This window comes from Cydia strobilella, chromosome 3 (genome assembly GCF_947568885.1).
Source record: "Cydia strobilella chromosome 3, ilCydStro3.1, whole genome shotgun sequence".
Lineage (NCBI taxonomy): Eukaryota > Metazoa > Arthropoda > Insecta > Lepidoptera > Tortricidae > Cydia > Cydia strobilella.
In genome coordinates this window covers 22516740-22536534 of record NC_086043.1, presented here as the reverse complement: position 1 = coordinate 22536534, position 19795 = coordinate 22516740, and the positions used below count along the sequence as shown (strand labels likewise).

The 19795-nt window shown below is 42.4% G+C and overlaps 1 protein-coding gene across 7 annotated transcripts in view; it reads left to right on the top strand.

Moving 5' to 3' along the window:
- Positions 1-19795, top strand: part of LOC134756132 (obscurin) — a 159874-nt gene that overhangs the window by 133751 nt on the left and 6328 nt on the right. For all 7 annotated transcript variants that reach the window (XM_063692954.1, XM_063692953.1, XM_063692952.1 and 4 more), the window contains 25 exons: positions 308-483; positions 851-1029; positions 1566-1691; positions 2473-2630; positions 4159-4280; positions 4430-4608; positions 4979-5175; positions 6010-6168; positions 7082-7326; positions 7639-7764; positions 8130-8305; positions 9358-9545; positions 11407-11903; positions 12530-12767; positions 13642-13799; positions 14132-14256; positions 14736-14922; positions 15788-15899; positions 16242-16373; positions 16765-16940; positions 17398-17565; positions 17982-18097; positions 18567-18672; positions 18985-19123; positions 19368-19600. In XM_063692954.1, coding sequence (XP_063549024.1) covers positions 308-483; positions 851-1029; positions 1566-1691; positions 2473-2630; positions 4159-4280; positions 4430-4608; positions 4979-5175; positions 6010-6168; positions 7082-7326; positions 7639-7764; positions 8130-8305; positions 9358-9545; positions 11407-11903; positions 12530-12767; positions 13642-13799; positions 14132-14256; positions 14736-14922; positions 15788-15899; positions 16242-16373; positions 16765-16940; positions 17398-17565; positions 17982-18097; positions 18567-18672; positions 18985-19123; positions 19368-19600 — 4418 coding nt within the window. The remainder of the gene's footprint in view (positions 1-307; positions 484-850; positions 1030-1565; positions 1692-2472; positions 2631-4158; positions 4281-4429; positions 4609-4978; positions 5176-6009; positions 6169-7081; positions 7327-7638; positions 7765-8129; positions 8306-9357; positions 9546-11406; positions 11904-12529; positions 12768-13641; positions 13800-14131; positions 14257-14735; positions 14923-15787; positions 15900-16241; positions 16374-16764; positions 16941-17397; positions 17566-17981; positions 18098-18566; positions 18673-18984; positions 19124-19367; positions 19601-19795) is intronic.

The window sequence follows — 19795 nt, the reverse complement described above, 5'->3', positions numbered from 1 at the left end:
TAATAACATTTAATATTTACTGGTTCGGTAAAAACATCCTGAGAAAACTTGCCACTGGCTTCAGTTTGTATTACAATACAAGTTAAACTATAAATTATGAATGGGGCTCCAAAGAGAAGTGTAAGGTCTTAAACCGTTGGTCTTTCGTCTGTCCTTTTGTTTTGACGTATTTGGTGCCTACGTCTACACATGAATTGATCATTCGTAAATTTTCTTGTAATGAGATGTGGTCTACCGATAATTATTAGTACATACCTACTGATGAAAACCATTTCTTTTTCTTCATCGTTTGTTTTTCTACATCCAGTACAAAGTTCGCGCCGTAAGCTTGGCAGGCGAAGCGTTCTGCGAAGCTCCCATCTCCCTCGCACAGTCTGCGGCAGGGTTCGCACACAGACTGGAAAGGCAGAAGGACGTGGATGAAGGCGAGCCTCTAGAACTCAAGGCCAAGCTGGATGGCAGCCCTATTCCCACTGCTAAATGGTGAGTTATTTTAGAAATGCAGTTATCTCCCTCGCACAGTCCGCTCCCGAGTTCGCACACAGACTGGAAACACAAATTTGATGTTCCTATCGGATCCGTCCTTATCTAATGAGCTGATCGAAATTCGTTGCGGGATGATTTTAACAAAAACTATTTTAGTTGATCATCTTGTTGCTGTATGTTAATGTTTGAAAATACAAATAAATAAGCTCCAGCAATGTCATTTTGTTATGTCGGACTAAAACTACTACGGGAGGTGAATTTGTAGGTTGTGCAGATATTTTCATTCGCGTTTTCGGGGTTCCATAGTAAGAGTTGTTGATTAAGGCTTAAATTAATTAGTATTTTTGTTTTATTTTCTTTTCAGGTTCAAAGATGGTATCGAGCTGTCTCCCTCAGACTCGCGCGTGAAGCAAGTGGCCCTACCCGACGGCACGGTCAAACTGACCATCGAACAAGTGACCCCTTCAGATTGCGGAGCCTATAAGCTAGTGATCACTAATCGTAATGGAGACGACTCTTCTCTATGTGCCGTTGCAGTAAATCGTAAGTCATCTTATATACCTTTCTTCTGTGTACTTTTACCTCTCTTTTGTACTTTAGCATTTTAACCATGTGCAAAGCGAATAGGTGTACTCTTTGTATAAAATCAAGCTTAAATTCCCACGAGACTTGACACGGGCAGTTATGGTTCTGGGCGTGGACCTGAAGGTGTTACCTGCTCTTGATCTTTATAACAAATTGATATTTGTTAGTAGTATTTGGCCTAAATTACCAACGTGAGTGACGTGTAATAAAGTTTTCTATTGGTTCGTTTATATTTAAAATTAACACAAAAAATTTGAAGTAAAGTGTTCAAATTGGCTTCACGCCCTCCCCCTCCGTACTCTCGTACATTCCAGAACAGAATTCGAGAACAAAAAATAAGCATGGTCCTTTTCCAGATCATAATTTATCTGTGAACCAAATGTCATCGAAAAACTTATATCATCAGGAACGAACACACGCAAACTTTCATGTTTATAAAATTAGAGTTTGAAGGATTTACAGCTTGTTAAACTGTCGTACCTTATTTGTTACAGCCACCCCTCGCAAGCCATCTTTCAGCAAAGAATTGGAAGATGTTAAGGCAGTGGTCGGGCAGCCACTAAAACTGGAGGCGTGTGTCATGGCCTTCCCTGCACCCGAAGTCAAATGGTTCAAGGATGGTTAGTATTATATTCCTAGTAGAAACATTATTAAATCAGCATATCGCATACGAAAGCCACTATTTTAACAAAGTGCTAGGAACTAATTGAGGGCTGATGATATTCTATTGGCTTGGCTTCAAAAATACAGCTTCGATCAAAAATTTGCCAGCTAATTGTTTTAGAAAAATCTAAAGAGCTATTCAGGTGACGGTCTAGATTCTTGAATGGCCAAGTAAAAGTATTCTTTACATAGGTATAAAGTAATATTACCCCAGTGAGAGTAAGACTTTTTAACGCAGGGGTTAATGCATTTACGCATCTCACCCCCGGGCTGGGGAAGCCCATTGGGGGGTGGTATGTGGGACTCGCTCCTCCCGTAACTCCCTCTGCTAGGCAGAGGGAGGAAAAGACGTGTGAGGCCCTATATTGTGGATCCCCATCCCACAGGCCCTACTGGGGGAGTAGGCGATTAATATTTGTAACCGCCTTCTCACCAACCGTCTAGTGAGAGCAGGGCTCGGAACCGGTATTTTTTAAAAACCCCGAAATAGCCCAATATTTTGAATTTTTTTATGCTCATTACGTAGGACTGAATCATGTTTTTAGGAAACAATTTTGCATTATTAAAACGTCCCATTAAAAACGAAATTATAAACAAAAGAACGAAAACCGGTATTTTTGTATGGAGCAAATACCGGTTTCCGACCCCTGAGTGAGAGTAAGACTAAAATGTATGTCCAAAAATCTTTCATCTCAATGTTAACTTTTTCATCAAGTGGATTCATTGTCGTGGTTTCAGGTCACCCGATCCGCCCATCTCAAGCGATCAACTTCATCAACCAGCCAGGAGGCATTATCGGATTGGTCGTTGACAGCTGCAAGCCTGAAGATGCTGGAGTTTACAGCCTCACTGTCACTAACAAGCTTGGAGACATCAGTTCCAAGGCCAAGGTCGAGGTAAGCACCCTTAAAAAACTGGTGACAATGGCGCCAGATATAGGTCTCTTGATCTACGGATCGGTACGCCGAAAGAAACTTAATCAGTCTGGTGTGTGATTGGATTGCCCATACACAGCTTCAAGCCTGAAGGTGAAGACGCTAGTCTACACAGCTTGACTGTCACTAACAATCTTGGAGACATCAGTTTCAAGGCCAAGGTTGAGGTAAGCATAAATAAGGTTCTATAAACTGAAGTGACAATAATGGTCTTCCGATCTATCTATAACAAGAGATACATTTCCTCTGGTGTGTGATTATGTTGGTCATAGACAGCTGCTGGAGTCTGGATACAGTCTCACTGACACCAATAAGCTTAGAGACATCAGCTCAAAGGCCAAGGTTGAGGTAAGCACCTGGAGAAACTACTAAAGCGGTATCAAGGGTAACACATACGTCTCCTGCTCTATCCTTTAGTGGATTGGTCATATACTACCTCCTTATGGGCCTGAATATACTGTCACCATCAAATCAAACCATCAAATACCGTAGAAGAAAATATCTTATAGAAGCAACTGAACTGAGATAAGGGCAATAAGTCATCAGGCTGGTTGAAGACAGTTCCGAGCCTAAAATTGTTGGCATCTGCTAGTACTCTTACAGTTACTCCTTATCAACCTCGATATTGATGCAATTAAAAGGTTGATCTTCAAATGGCAGTACAAGTCGTATCGTCGCGCTAGTGAAATCAAGAAGGCGTTTGAATTTTTTTATAAGTACTTACCAAAATTTTAACCCAACTTTTTTTTGGATGGGTACTTGATCAGCAAACTTCACCCTGCAGGGTAAAATTGGGCAGAATCACGGTATTATCGGTCTGGTTGTAGCTGACAGCTGCGAGTTACAAGATGCTGGCATCTACAGCCTAACTGTCACCAACATTTTTGGGGAGATCAGTTCCAAGGCGGTAGTTGAGGTACCATAGGCATCTTTTACTGATGCCTGCAACTTTGCCATATTTAATGTTGTGTTTCTGGTGGTAAGTAAGACCGCCAGAACTACCAGAAGTCCTGGTGATTGTGAATACGGCGAATTTTGATGAACTTTTAAAAAATCGGCATTGGGCATGGATGCAAGGAAGTCTTTAAGTGATAGGTTCCATTGTCTATCGGTATTGGAAACGTTATTGGTAAAATAAATTAAATTAAAACTTCACAAAACGGGTCCTAAAATTTCCTGAGTTTCCTGGGTTTGAGCTCTGGTTTATGTTTTTTTTTTTTTTTTTCTACTATAGATTGTGGATGGATTTGTGCACGAACTAAAGCAGTAGATTTTAAAGATTTTTACTTAGACGTGAACCTATTCTTCCAATCATCACATTCTCCAGGTTTAAGGGTGCCTCTTACAGCAGAGCTGAACTTATCAAGTTATGCACTTTAGAATCGACCTCCATTTGTAACTAATATTCGCCGTAAAGTGTGTACCTTACAGAATATTTTAAATAATTGTCCTCTTCTACTTTTAATGGGTCATTCATTCTTCTTTTAAGGTTGCACAAAAGGAGAAGAAGCCAGCGTTTATCGCGGAGTTGCAACCGGCGAAGGTTATTGAGGGCTTCCCTGTAAGAATGGAAGTGAAAGTACTCGGACATCCGCCACCAACGATCAAATGGTAAGTGATATCAAATAAACATTGCCTCAGCAGATCTTAAACCTACACACTCAGTCTGTTCTGTGCGAGTTCTTTTCCAATTCCTTGTCTATCATACGTCTTTCTCACTTCGCCTACTGTTTCATCAATGTACTTGTCTTCTTTCTCAGGACCCACAACGGCAAAGAGATCGTCCCAGATGGCACCCACATCAAAATCGTGGCCCAGCCTGACGGCACCCACGCCTTGTTAATCGACAAGGCTACCGCGGAAGATGGCGGCGATTATGGTGTTATCGCTGTTAACGATCAGGGAGAATCGGCGAGCAACGCTAAACTGAGTGTTGCCAGTAAGTTACTAGAACCTTCGAATACCGGTATTAGCTAGTTAAGTGTGAGCTCTTTAGCAGAGGTCGCTTGTAGCACGATCTTGTCCACCCGTCCGTACAGTGGCTTTAGCCTAATATACCCTCAAACGCGAAAAAACTTCAAAATTTCCTTCAAACCTCCCGAGATGAGATGCCGAAGTCTCCTGTGACAATTTCCTCCGATCGATGTTTGCCCTTTCTTCAGCATCTCAAATGCCTGTTATAGCATAGTACTTACTTATCTGTAGGTAATCACTTTATTGTACACAACACAGGTTTACAAAAATAAATGACAGTTACCAGTTAAGGTTCTTTTTTTGGATTTCGTAATCAATAATAATTTTTCATCCAGGCCGTCAAGACGACTCGTCCCCACAAGAGCGCCCACAATTCATTCACGGTCTGCGCGACGTGACTGCCGAAGAAGGGCAGCCCTTCAGCATCAGCGCGCCCTTCGTTGGCAACCCTATTCCTGATGTCACGTGGACTAAGGATGGTGTGCCTTTGAAGCGTAGTGAAAGGATTCAGCTCACTTGCGACGGGAAACGGGTCAGTTAAGATGTAGTCCCTAAGGCCCCTTAGACTAGTCTATCTCCAAAATTCCCTATTGTCCAAACATACCTTGAGCATCATCGGTCATTTATGATGGAAACGGGTCAGTACTTGATATTAGACCTAAGGAGGGCAGCATTAATGTGCATCTCGTTGGCAACCCTAGTTACTTGGACTAAGAACAGTGCGCCTTTGAAGCCTAGTGAGAAGATTCAGCTCACTTGCGACGGGGAACGGGTGAGTTTAAAGTACCCTTTAAATCAAACGAGGGATCTGGAGCATCAGCGCGCCCATGATTTGGGAACCACATCTCTGAAATCAGAATAGTATATACCAAGGACCGCCTCTAAAACCAAGGATGGGAAACGGGGATGGGCTGGCTGGGTGTTATTTAGAACAGATTAGTCTTACTTGGATCTAGCTACCTACTAGAGTGCCCTATAAAGACCAAATGCAACATATGCGGCCGTCTTTTGCAGGAAACCCTACCCTATAGGGGACGAGGTGCAACACATTTTGTTAGGCTATATTTGAAAGACACAGAGTGAGATAGAAATGGGAAAGGTTGTCATATCAATTGCCGCTAATAAATCAAATCGAAATCGTAGCTAAATAGATGATCGTGTCGAAGACAAAAAGTTACATCTACAGAGCCTTTAACTTGTTTGTTAATTGTAACTTAAACTATCGTGAGACATATTACGTAGTGCACGGAGTAGAGCTGCCGCAGACACTCGTGCCTGAGGAAGGACTCCCGAGTAGTCCGAAACATGTCACCAAAAGTAAAACCGTATCTACTTTAATATTTTTAATTGTAACTTGTTTCTTCAGGTGGGCCTGGAGATCACACCCATGGAACTCCCAGACGCCGGCGTGTACTCCGTGAAACTCGTCAATCCTCTTGGTGAAGACACCACGCAAGGCAAGATTGATGTCCGCAAGGTGTACCAACCGCCTAGGTTCTCGCAGAAGTTCACTGACTTGCAGCAGGTGAGGATTACAGTGCTTGTCTTTGGTTTTTCAGGTAATAGTAGCGTTTGGGTGGTATTTGAGCTAAAAAAGATGTGGTCAATTTAGATTCGTATTACACGTTCTCAACTGAAATTGTCTATGCCGATTTTTTAACGTCACTTATGAAGCCACCAAAATGATACAAGATTAATAGCGTGTATTTTGAATTAGAATTTAAAGCCGAATTGACTATAAAGCTTTATATATATCTGAATCATCTATTTGAACTTAATAACAAATTGTACAGTAGTCACAAAGTTGTAAGTGTTATAAAACTTATAAAAAAGCTTCAAGTACCTATGGACACGATACACGATAGATTTCAATGGATGAACCAAAACATCAAAGACTCTTACTAGACTTAAAGAAGATTTTGGGAGATTGGGATCAAAGGCGTTAAATTTACGCCAAGAAATAGAAAATATAATCTATGTTTTCCAGTCACTTAACTTATCTCAGAAGATTATTTCTTTTTCCCTGTTTTATATCTATTCAACTTGTTGAAATTTTCAATAGAATGTTCAATATTTTAATAATTTAAGACCTAGGTATCACCTCGTTCTTTACTAAGTTTATTGAATAGTTGTGGTAAAGTTTACTCGGTAACTCGTCGGATAACTATTTTTATTGTTATTCAGTCCCGTCAGCCACGATACAGTATTTTTTAAAAGAAATAGTAGGTACCTACACATTTTGTTAAATAGCATAGTTTACACCTGCCTACTTAAAATAACAGGTATACAGCTACCACAATAATCTATGTCGGTTATTAAATACAATAAAATTAGTATTTGAAAAAAATACCTAAGAAACGCATAATAAGAAAAAGTTAATACACCCAAATATATGTGGTTGGTATTTATTCTACAACTCACGCACATTCCTTCCACAGCTCCCAACCTTCGACGCGAAATTCCCCGCACGCGTGACCGGCGTACCAGCCCCAGAAATCACCTGGTACAAGAACGGATCTCCTATATACGAATCCGAGAAATACCACATAAAACGAGACGGTGACGCATGCTGTCTCTATGTGAGGAATCTGGAGCTTGGGGATACCGGGACGTTCAAGTGTGTTGCGAAGAACAGGGAAGGAGAGGCTTCGTGTGAAGCGGCTTTAGAGGTTGTGGATAAGATGTAAGTGTACCTTTACCTTTAACAGTCTGTCCTATGAGTTTGAGAAGTACCACATGAAGCGAGATGGCGATGCCCGCTAGCGCTACCTCTACAGTTTGTAAATTCACTACGGGCGAATATTTAAACAAAAAATTCGACCCGCAATGTAATAAGTACACCGCACAAGTTACGGGATACCAGCTTTTTAAAGTAACTGTCAACGCTTGTTGGCAGTTACTAAAAAAGCTTGTATCTCGTAGCTGCCAGGCAGTAGGTTTTTGCCTGCACCCCAGCAGTTCTTGAATATAATTTTCAATAACTATTTACTTACAGTGGCAAGAGGCAAAAGATTGAACCACCAGCTTTCTTAAAGAAGATCGGCGACTGCGAAGTATACCGCGGCATGGGCGCCAAGTTTACTGCCTGTGCCACGGGCACGCCAGATCCTGACGTCGAATGGTGAGCTTAACTGTTAGCTTTTTTTTGTCGGTGTAGGAATGCTGTAACGCATCGTCCCCCTGGCCTGAGGAGTGCCTATTTTGGGGGGTATGTGGGACACCTCCCGGCTCTTTTCATTGAGAAAGAGGGGTAAGAGCCTAACCTACTAAACCTACACCGGCGTTTCCCACAATATGCCGTTTGGGGAGGCGTTCTGCTGGGATCGCGATGATTCTACCACGACGCCCCCCCCTCCCCCCGAACCAGGACCGCCCCCCCCCCCATCCGTTTTCATAACTAACTATCAAATATCAGTACTATGGCATTATTTTCACCTATAACCACAAAAAATCTGATTACAAAAGTAACTAAACATTTGCTTTCAGGTTCCGTAATGGTGAAAAGCTGTTCCCTTGCGAGCGCATCCGTATGGATAAGGAAACCACGGGCCTACTCCGTCTGCACATCAGTGATATTGACCCCAGCGACGTGGGCACTTACAAGTGCCGCATCTTCAACCCGCATGGAGAGGAGTCTTGTACCGCCACGCTCTCTTATGACAGTAAGTTTGGCTTTGCGGTATCATCACATTATTCTCATAAGGATACTAAGCTGACTATCAATTTTGTCCCCCGTCATCACTCCTCACAGTTTACATAAGGAATAAGGAGTTTATATAAGTCTAGTGAAACTAACCGTAAATCATTCAAAACTGTTACATAAAGAATCTCAGGACTTACTCGCTAGATATTACTTATCAAGCGAAGGGGGCACCCCAACTCTATGTGTCGCATCGTCAATCCTTATGATGAGGAGTTGGACGTATAGTTTGTCAAAGGACTCTCTCATTTCAAACATAGACAGAGAGAATCATACTATCTTTGTCTTACACTAGCACCCAAAAGAAAAGGATGAGTATAGTTTTTTTGTTCTTAGTTCTTCTTCTCCTTGTCTTTTTCCCATTATTTGGGGTCGGTTTTTTGTTCTTAGTTACTGAAAAAATTTGCTTGACCAACTATATATTAAAATTAAAAAGGTCTCGGGGGTTAGCACGGTCGCACTTTTATCACTTGTCCATGCCTGTCACGTACTAACAAGTATGTAAGTGCGAAAGTGACGGGCATTGTGACAGGCGATAAAAATGGAACCATGCTGCGCCCGCTGATTCATGAGTACCAACATTAGAAAGAATTCACCAGAAATATGAAGATGCTGTTCTGTACAGTCACGTCTGAAAATATAGATACGGATAACAAAGTGCCAAAAACACACCTTAATAATATGAGCAATAAGGTGTATACATATTGGGATTTTGTTCGTATAGATATTTTCAGACGTGACTGTACACATATATACCTTAATTACGTATTTTTTTTTTTTTTTTTTTTTTCATACATGGAAAACCAACAGCTATAAACATTTTTAAAGCTACAATAGAATTACAGAGCCAATTACAGGTTCTCACTTATAAAAATTAAATATACAAAAATCAAATATAACTAAAATTCAGTTCAACACACAAGCACCGACAGCACAAGCCAAGGTTAGTGTGTACTGCCAGCTGCAAAACTCTACCACCAGAATGTGTAATTATTCTTGTTGTACTGTTAACAGCCTTGGAGCCTCGTCAGAGCAAGAAACCCATCTCCGACCAGTACTCAGACTTCGACAAGATGAAGAAGACCGGCGTTCCCATGCCGCTGGCCGACAAGCCGATCATCTCTCGTATGACTGACCGAAGACTGACGTTGTCGTGGAAGCCGTCTATCCCGCACGGACCGAGGTTCCCTGTCACCTACCAGGTAAGATAACGGATGTCCCAAAAAGGACGCAAGGTTTCAATTTGGCGCCATTTTTGTATTTTAGTGCTGGCAACCCTTAAAAAACTATTTGACAGCTGAATGTTTAGGGTATGGATGGTACAGAAAGGATGCCAATCTCTTATGGCAGAATTGTTGCAAAAGTGACCGCTTTCAGCTTTAAATAATAGTTCCTAATCTCTCCGGTGGCGCTAGTTAGGCTCTGGGACATGAGTATAACATGAACCATATAAGGCAACAAATAACCCGACCAAAATACGTAGGTTGTTTTTGGTAGTATTTCGGTGTATGGTGGCGCCGCCTAATTACTGTTTTTTGATGGACACTTTTCATACATAGAGATTTGGCTCCTTTATATAGTCTCCATGGTTTAGGGTTTGTAAAAATGGCGGGTTATACGAAAGATCAACGCGTTTTTATTATTAAACAATATTTCAAAGTAATGAGAGTTTGGCGGGTACGATTCGAAAATTCCTAGTCGTGTGATCTGGCGCATTAGTTTTACACTGTAATGTCATGTAAATGTGTTTTCAATAAATAAATCTCTGGATTCGGTGATCAGAATTGGCCCCCTAGATCTTGCGATTTAACGCCTTTAGACTTCTTTTTAGGGTTATTTAAAGTCTAAAGTATATGCCAATAAGCCCACAACCACTCATGCTTTAAAAGAGGAAATTCGACGCTGCATCGGAGAAATTCAGCCGCATCTATGCAAAATAGTCATATTAGAAAATTTTGACAAAAGAGTGCGTATGTGCCAGAAAAGCCTAGGAGGACATTTGCCTGACGTATTATTCCACAAATAATCCAATATATGTATTTCAAGATTTTATATACAAATGTATTATAACGAAAAAAAAAGTGTTTTTCATCAATTTCATCTTGCGTTTTTCATCTTGCGTTCTTTTTGGGACACCCTTTACCACACCTGTACTATACCACAGAATAAATAATAGTACTACTGTACAGAAAAGAAACTTCCTACAAATCTACAAAACCGAAGTTTGACAGCGGTTCAGGGCCGCATCGAATTATGCTATCCCTTTCTAATATATGGTACTATCCCTTTCGACTAGTTAGGGTTGTCAAAATTCAAGCCATTATATTTATCTGTGGTTGGGCATGCAAAGGGACGTCATGTTGTGCCAACCCTGACCATTGCTCGGAGCAATGCAGAGCCGAACGGAGCCGAGTTTGTCCGAAGCGAGGAGATTCGCATCCCTGACTATACCCGTACTATATCCAGCCCGCAAAAACTCAGCTCATATTTTATTCTGGATATGTTCAATAACGCAAGTTACCTGAATACAGCTGTATATAGAGGAAGTGTAGGTTATTTCTGATAAGAAATGTGAGTAATGTTGATACACAGCAAAAGAAAGCCTTCAAGAAAAAAAAACTTTTAATGAGAGAAGGACATCTTTAATCTAAAGGATTAAAGATGTCTTTCTCTCATTCACTCTCTTTCAGTGTATTATCTCTACCGAAAGGATTATATCGCTATAACCTATGTCAGTTAATCTATTTTTAGGGTTCCGTACCCAAAGAGTAAAAACGGGACCCTATTACTAAGACTCCACTGTCCGTCTGTCCGTCCGTCTGTCACCAGGCTGTATCTCATGAACCGTGATAGCTAAACAGTTGAAATTTTCACAGATGATGTATTTCTGTTGCCGCTATAACAACAAATACTAAAAAGATTTTTACAGATGATGTATTTCTCTTGCCGCTATAACAACAAATACGGAACCCTCGGTGGGCGAGTCCGACTCGCACTTGGCCGGTTTTTTATTAATCGTAAAATACTACAAGTCACGAATAAGCCAAATGAATGTGTGTTCAGGTGGAGATGTGCGAGCAGCCGGACGGCGACTGGTTCACGGCTCGCACCGGCCTGCGCTCCTGCGTGTGCGACATCAGCAACCTGGAGCCCTTCCGCGACTACAAGTTCCGGATCCGGGTCGAAAACAAATATGGCGTCTCCGACCCCTCACCCTACGCTATCACCCATCGCTCCAAACTGGAACCTGACCCACCAAAATTCATTCCTTATCTTGAACCGGGCATCGATTTCAGACCAGAAACTTCTCCATACTTCCCTAAGGACTTTGATATTGAAAGACCGCCGCATGACGGTTACGCTCAAGCACCGAGGTTCCTTAGACAAGAATATGATTGCCAGTATGGTGTGAAGGGGCATAATGTTAATCTGTTCTGGTTCGTGTATGGGTATCCGAAGCCGACGATGACGTATTACTTCAATGATGAGCCGATTGAGATTGGAGGGCGGTTCGATTGGAGCTACACGAGGAATGGGCAGGCTACGCTTTTCATCAACAAGTGAGTTTGAGATGTGTTATTATTTTGCTATAGGGACCGTGCGCAAGGAGCTGAATCGGAACCATAAACATGTACATTGATACTTCACGCCAAAGCAAGTGCTGCCATCTTGTGGGCTACTTTGGAAGCATAAACTACACATTTACGCCTCGCGCCAAAAATCTGACGTCTCCTGTGCTGCCCCCTACAGTTTATGCACGCTCCCTATTGATTCTAAATGTCCGCGTACTGAGTACAATTTTAGAGTAGGTAGATGCCAAAGTTCCGAGTTTAGAATGAACTCTCTACCCACGTTCTAAGTATCCATTTCCTAAATACAGAGTTAAGCCTGGTAATAAGCGGTTACCGTAACACATGGATGCTTGTACTGCCCTATCCTCCATTAAAACCCCATCACTTCTTTTTGAAGAACCCCACCTTTTGGTTTCAATTATTCTATTTTGAGAAAACCTCGGCAGGGTATTCGACAAACCCTTTTACTATTTTTACCTATAACTATGCCACTACAATCACGGGGCATCAATTATATTATATTCAGTTGAGTTTCGGTAAGATCATTCTTCAAGCGCTGTCGAAAATAGGTTTATGTTTTGTATACTGCCGATTTAAAATGTTTGACCTCCCAGGATGCTGGAACGCGATGAGGGCTATTACGAAGCCGTGGCCACCAACGAGCACGGACAAACCCGCCAGCGAGTCCGTCTCCAACTGGCCGAGTACCCCACCTTCATCAAACGGCCTGAAGAAACTGTCGCTCTGCAGCGCCGCAGCGCCAGGATTGAGGCTAGAGTCACTGGAGTACCTTACCCTGATATCAAGTGGTATAAGGACTGGAAGCCGCTCGCGGAAAGCTCTAGAATCAAGGTATGTTGTACAATATATGATGCTGCTAAGGCAAGCTCACGAGAAGGTAGACATAAAGTTGACAGACAATCTAGTCTATCACAGAGAACAGTTGGATTAAGAAAGCGCGCGATTATTATTGTGAAGATACTAGGGTAAGGTTTAAGAAGCGCTGGTGGCATAGCGGTAAGAGCGTGCGACTTTCAATCCGGAGGTCGCGGGTCCAAACCCCGGCTCGTACCAATGAGTTTTTCGGAACTTATGTACGAAATATCATTTGATATTTATACCAGTCGCTTTTCGGTAAAGGAAAACATCGTGAGGAAACCGGACTGATCCTAACAAGGCCTAGTACCCCCTCTGGGTTGGAAGGTCAGATGGCAGTCGCTTTCGTAAAAACTAGTGCCTACGTCAATTCTTAGGATTAGTTTTCAAGCGGACCCCAGGCTCCCAGGAGCCGTGGCAAAATGCCAAAGGAAGAAGGACTAGGGTAAGGTTTACTTCCGGCAGAAGACATAGTTTTGGCTGACATGATGATGAGATTATGGTACTGCTATCAGCAACACTGGAGTACCTACTGGTGGGCTTTATGTGTTTTTATGAAAGATTATGAATTTTGTCAGTTAATAGTTGTAAATGATTATTCAATACCACGGCGCTAGAATCGAGGCTAGAGGCGGCGAACTATAGTACCCCGAGATCAATATGTACAACTGAGAGTTCCACCTTCAAATTGTGCAACATGGAAAGAAGGGAAGGGATCTTAATCAGTTAAAATTAAAATGTCTACCTTGCCGTTGGATCTAAACACCCGTCTCAAGTTTTATGCAAGTCATCTTCCTTATTTACCAATAGATGAGCATTCCAATGAAGAATTATATATTTCTTTCATCAGATGAAATTCATCGAGCCCGACACCACGATCCTGGTGATCAACGACGCGATCCTCAAAGACGAGGGTCTGTACTCCATATCTGCGCGCAACGTGGCTGGTTCCGTCAGTTCATCCGCCATGCTGTATGTTGAAGAGGAGGAACATGTATATTCTAACAGGTAACTATCCGCCTTCTAATCCCTGGGATCGTTCGATAGCGTTCTAGATGGCTTATTTACACTAACAGCAACATACTCTAAATTGACCATTGGTCTTTGGTAGTAAAGTTAACGAATGGTAAGTTATCAGTGTGGATGATGGTGTGAAAACTACGAGTAATTAGATTACCACTCCAGCTTATTTTCAGTTGGTCTACATGCAGTCAATCTTTTAACCTTATGGAGCCCCGCAGGGCTTTTTGAAAGTCAGGATGTTATCATTATAACCCATTGTATTGTATCACAACATGATTTTACATTCACACTTCTAATCTGACGGTTTTTCCTTCCAGAATCCGCGAGCATCCGCCCCGCATCAAGCCATCAACGAAGCCATTCGGAGACTTCTACGATCTTGGCGATGAGCTGGGACGTGGTGTGCAGGGTGTCGTGTACCACGCTGCTGAGAGACTCACTGGTAAGCATTTACCTATGACTGCTTCCACATACTTCAGCTGCCACAAATACGGTCGAAAATGCCGGTCCCGCATTGGCTACAGCCACAGGAGACGTTTTAACTATAAAACTCCCGTATGAGACTCATATTAAAATTATTTAAAAACGGGACACTCACGTATTATTATGTCGAATAGCTCGACATGTTTCGATCCAATTTACGAGGATCTTCTTCACGGAGCAAGGACACGTCTTCACTGGTCGAGGGCGCGCCAACATCATCTACACGAGTATTCGAGCATACATTTTTCTTGATTTTCCGAGGCACGTTTTTTCCTTAGACTTTACTTATCTTAAACGGAGTTACATATATCTTACACAACGGCACGGAACGAGCAGTCCGATAACGCTTTAAAAACTCAATAGATTAGCATGAGGGGGAAGCATGAGCGGGAGCGAGAAATCCAGTGAAAATATCTATCTGATCATACCTTTTCACAGGTCGCAACTACGCCGCCAAGATCATGCACGGCCACTCCGCCCTGAAGCCGTTCATGAAGAACGAACTCGATATCATGAACCAGCTTAATGATATCCACCTCATCCGTCTACATGATGCTTATGAACACGACCACACACTGGCGCTGGTTACCGAGCTGGCTGGAGGTGGTGAACTTGTCAGAGACAGGTCAGTAATCCAATATCCTGAAGTAGTTCAATGATATCCACCTCACTGTACCTATCACACGCTAACGCTAGTTACGGAGAACATGTTCTGTACCACTATAGTGAGTAACAGGTAACCCAGCTGATTAAGCTTGAGATTGGGGATTGGACTAAAGTAGATTATAAACCGGTTCAACTACATCCAATTTATTCGTCTTCACGACGCTAATGAGCATGACCACAGTGGCTTTAGTAACGGAGCTGGTTGGCGGTGGTGAGCTTGTCAGAGACAGGTGACTACCCAGCTGAATATACTATGTGAACTCTTGGATTTAGGGCTGAAGTGACGTAGAACATGAACCAGCTCCACGATATCCACCTCATTCGTCTTCACGATGAATACGACCACTTAGCTGGAGGTGGTGAATTCGTCAGAGACAGGTTAGTCCGTGAGGGGGTGAGATTACGAACTATTTCGATGATGTCCACGTCTTTCGTCTTCATGACAATATGGTCATACGATGCTGAGCTCATTTCTCATGCACCTCACCTTACTCATTGTCTATCGACAGGGTGAGTAAGACAATGGTAAGAGAAGTAATGAATAAAGTCATGAAAAGTGAAGTCATTGGATCAGCTCTATGACCGCATTATCTGTCTTGACGACGCTTATGACTTTGACACGTTGGCTTCAGTGGAGTTTTTATGTATTTAACAGAAAATCTCCGATTTATAATAGAGGTCGTTGACGGTCGTGTGCCATGATTTCAATTCTGCCTCCTTTTCTTTCCGCAGCCTGGATTGGGAGGGCTCACATGCCGTGACCGTAGTTTAAATAAAGTTATCTTTATTAAGAATATCACAAATAAATGAATGTGTTATTGCAGACTGCTCCGCAGCACAGGTTACACGGAGAGCGACATCGCCGGCTACATCAGACAGCTGCTCAGAGGACTCAAGTACATGCATGACAACAGCATTGCACATTTGGGTCTTACGGTAAGTACAGATTGATTTATCAGTCCTTAGCGATCCTCAGCGAACTGAATAAACAGGCCATACTGAACGAGTTTTAATATGGGACAAATCTCGAAAGGTGAAATAAATGGATGTCTTTTTATACGATTTTTGTTTCCGATTTTCAATTCCTCTATCTGGCGGGAAATGGGAAAATTTGATGTGAAGAATTTTCACATGGCTCATCACATTTCACATCAAGCTCCTTTGATATTAAATTCCGGAAACAGTACGATATAAATTTGCATCTTTCTTGCTTTTGAAGTTAGAGCATATGTGTCGAGATTCAAACAGGTTAAGATAAGATTCCATTTGATATTTCAGATTGGAGAGCTTCTACTGTCTCACGCTGGTTCCGATCAGCTGAAGATCTGCGACTTCGGTCTCTCGCGCAAAATAATGTTCAACAAGCTGGCTTCGCTTGACTACGGCTTCCCTGAATACGTGGCACCTGAGGTATTAATATTCTCTACTTATATGAAAACATTATAACAGTAGTATTACTTAGTTAATGGAAATTTCCGAAATGGAGAGGTTTTCAACTTGGAAAGATTTCGGAAATACCTATCTCAAAATTTCTTGTAGGGAGTTGTTCAAATAGGAAACTTCGAAAGATTTTCGAGGAATTTAGCAACTCAATCGGTATACAAAGAGCTTATGACCTCATTTAGACCTTAAAATTGAATTCATACTCGTGTATTCAAGACGGTGACCCAAGTTGGTTGGATTAGCTTTTATCGGAGCAGTCCACCAGATCAACGCTTACTAACGGTATTATTTTGAAGTTTTTGAGAATGCTTGGTAAATTTTAGTTCAGTCTTTAGCCTGATAATTTTATGCACCTTAGATCGCCGGAGGCGAAGGCGTCTCATTCAACGCCGATATGTGGAGCGTCGGCATCATTACCTACATCCTGCTGAGTGGCCACTCTCCCTTCAGAGGAATCAACGACCGTGAAACCCTCATCAGGATTCGAGACGGGAAGTGGGACTGGCACGACGAGGAATGGTGGTCGAGACTCAGGTATACCAGTTGCTAAAGAAATCCAGAGTAGGACCTTTTTTCTGTATTTTAACGGGTGCTAATTTTTCATTACTAAAACTGACAACTGCTGACGAGATTCATGACAAAACGACGCAAGCTATTGGGGTAGGTATTTCTAACCAGCACTCTTGCAGCAGCTCTTGGGGTAGCAACTCTGAAAAGGCATTATGTCTCGGTAGTGGTCAAATTTCACTTAAATGCCACACATTTTCGTTTAGGATTGAATTTAAATGTTTTTATTAGGTAAACAATACGAATTGTCAAGTACCATGCTTTGTTTATTACAATTTTTATTGGTGTAGCACTTTAAACCGTCAATATTTTTGAGAAGCGTCCTTTCCTCCTCCTATATTTTTTTTTAAATATATCCTTAGATCTATTTAAACGGGCTGGGCTGTGTATACATTTTGGTTTAAATTTTGTTTATTTTTTTCAGTCTGGAATGCCGAGACTTCATCTCAAAGCTGCTGGTATACCGCTGGGAGGACAGAATGGATGTAAACGCCGCCCTGAATCACCCCTGGCTGACCGGAGCCGACAGGATGCGATCGGACGAATACATCATCAGCACGGATCGGCTAAGGAACTACTACAATTTGTACAGGTGAGATCTCACCAAGGACTCATGAACGCCCCCAGCAGTTTCTGTGGCCCTCAGCCATTCTTGGCTCATGGGAGCCTACAGCATCTGGAACGAAAACATCTTCAACACAATTCGGTTGAAGAACTACAGCAGTTTGTACGGTTAGATTCACAGGTTAGAGGTAGAGCGGTACAGTACATAAATCATTTAGGTTCCGTTAAATTTAAGGTGGCTCGAGGTCACAAAAAATTGTAGCTACCAAACTAATTTAGTAAATAGGTAGTCTATGAAGTAGAATTTGCCATACCCTTACCCCATCTGCAAACGGGGGTAGGTGTTTAAAGGCCAATTATACAGGGTTATTATTACAAACGGAATATGGGATTAACTAACCTTCAACCTTTAAAGACGTGTTAAAATTCTCTTTCTCTCTACAGGGACTGGACCAGCAACGCCCATTGCCGCAACTGGTTCAGACGTAAACCACTGAGTGGCGCCTTCGAACACCCGTCCAAGATGGTCTACCCGCCCGGAGAGATCTACACACCTGAAGGTACTGCGCTAATGGCAACTCACTCAACCAAAAACTCAGCTCGGCATCAAATGTGCTAAGTTTAACAGCTTTTTAAGCAGCCTAAACTGGTCTCTTAGCACTGATTTATACTTTCACGATTTTACACATTATTTACGAAAACGATTTAATCCTCCGGCGTTCCGAGAAGCGCATTGTACCTGTTGTCTTGAAGAAAGACAGACTAAAGATGACATCAACATCTAGCTGCGCGGGTTCTCCGCACTTTGTCTTGTTAATCAACTTGAACGTCTAAATCCAGTTTTCATAAAATATTGCCTGTTACCAATTTGTGCTGTATACATTTTGGCACCCAAAGAAATCTAACTATGTATTTAGCAATTGTAACGCTGTCCACTGGTAGATCTAATCTTGCTGCAAAAGGGTAGTTTTACCAATTTATACTCCGAAAGGTTAAACTCTTCTATTTTGATATAATCTATGCTTTCAGGCACGCCGGAGCGCTCGTCGCGCGACCGAGGCGGAAGTCCGTTGGACCTCAAGTTCAAGCAGTGGGAACATCCTGACTGGGAGGTCACCGCCACTTCCGAGAGCCAGTGAGTATTAGCCTCGGTTTCTTACTTTCAGTCATTCCTTAACGTCGGGGCTTTTCAACCGGGTAACACTAGAATTCTGGTTGTTAAAAACCGTACACGACTTTAAAATTTGGTTCCGCTTGAATGGATTTAAAACTATTTTAGTAGCATTATTTCACTCTTTTTATTTCTTAATAATTGCGTTGGCCTTTATTCCAAGTCTTGCAAGGGTCTTGCGAGTAAGAAGAGAGTTTTTGAGTACACCCTTACACCCATTGTACGGCTAATTGACCATCAGTATACACCTAAGTGAACTTTTATCTTGTGCAACAGCTACCAGAATGGGCCAGACACATACCTGCTGCAGCTGCGTGATGTTGGCTTCCCGGTTCGTCTACGCGAGTACATGAAGGTTGCCTGCAACCGCTCTATTGCGTACAATATCAGCGTCAACGACTCTTACGATCCGAGGGTGAGATATCGTCTAAATATGTTTAAAAACAACTGTCCGATTGCCCTTATTAAGCTAATAGTGCAATTAAACTGGGTTATTACCCGCATGAGGACAATATGCCGGGTGTCTGGCAACCTCATATTTTGCATTCGGCCACCAACCCTATTGTGCCATAGGGGTCAGGTAAATTATGTGTACTTGTGCCGATTGAACATGGTCGCTATGAAAGCACCTTGTTTCATTAGTTGAATTTCCCCAACAGACGCCCATCATCCGTGAGCGCCGTCGCTTTACCGACATCATGGACGAGGAGATCGATGACGAGTGCCGCGAGCGCATCAACAACTACGGCACGGAGTCCTACACCATACGACGACTACGACACGAGCTCGGCACGAGACTGGACAGCTATGCGGAGGCCCAGGCCTTCATGGAGTCTAAGAAGGACGGACAATTGCCGTTCTTTAGGGAGAAACCTCAAATATTGCCTATCAGGTGAGGATGCATCAAATACTACACTGGTTTGAGTTGATTACTATTCGCTTGCAACACAGCATGGTGTGTAAGTTACAACTACGGCAGTACGGCACCCTGTCCTACACCATTCGACGACTCTGACACAGGACACATATGCTGAAGCCCTGGCTTTCATGGAGTCCAAGAAGGACGGAAAACTGAAGTTCTTTACGG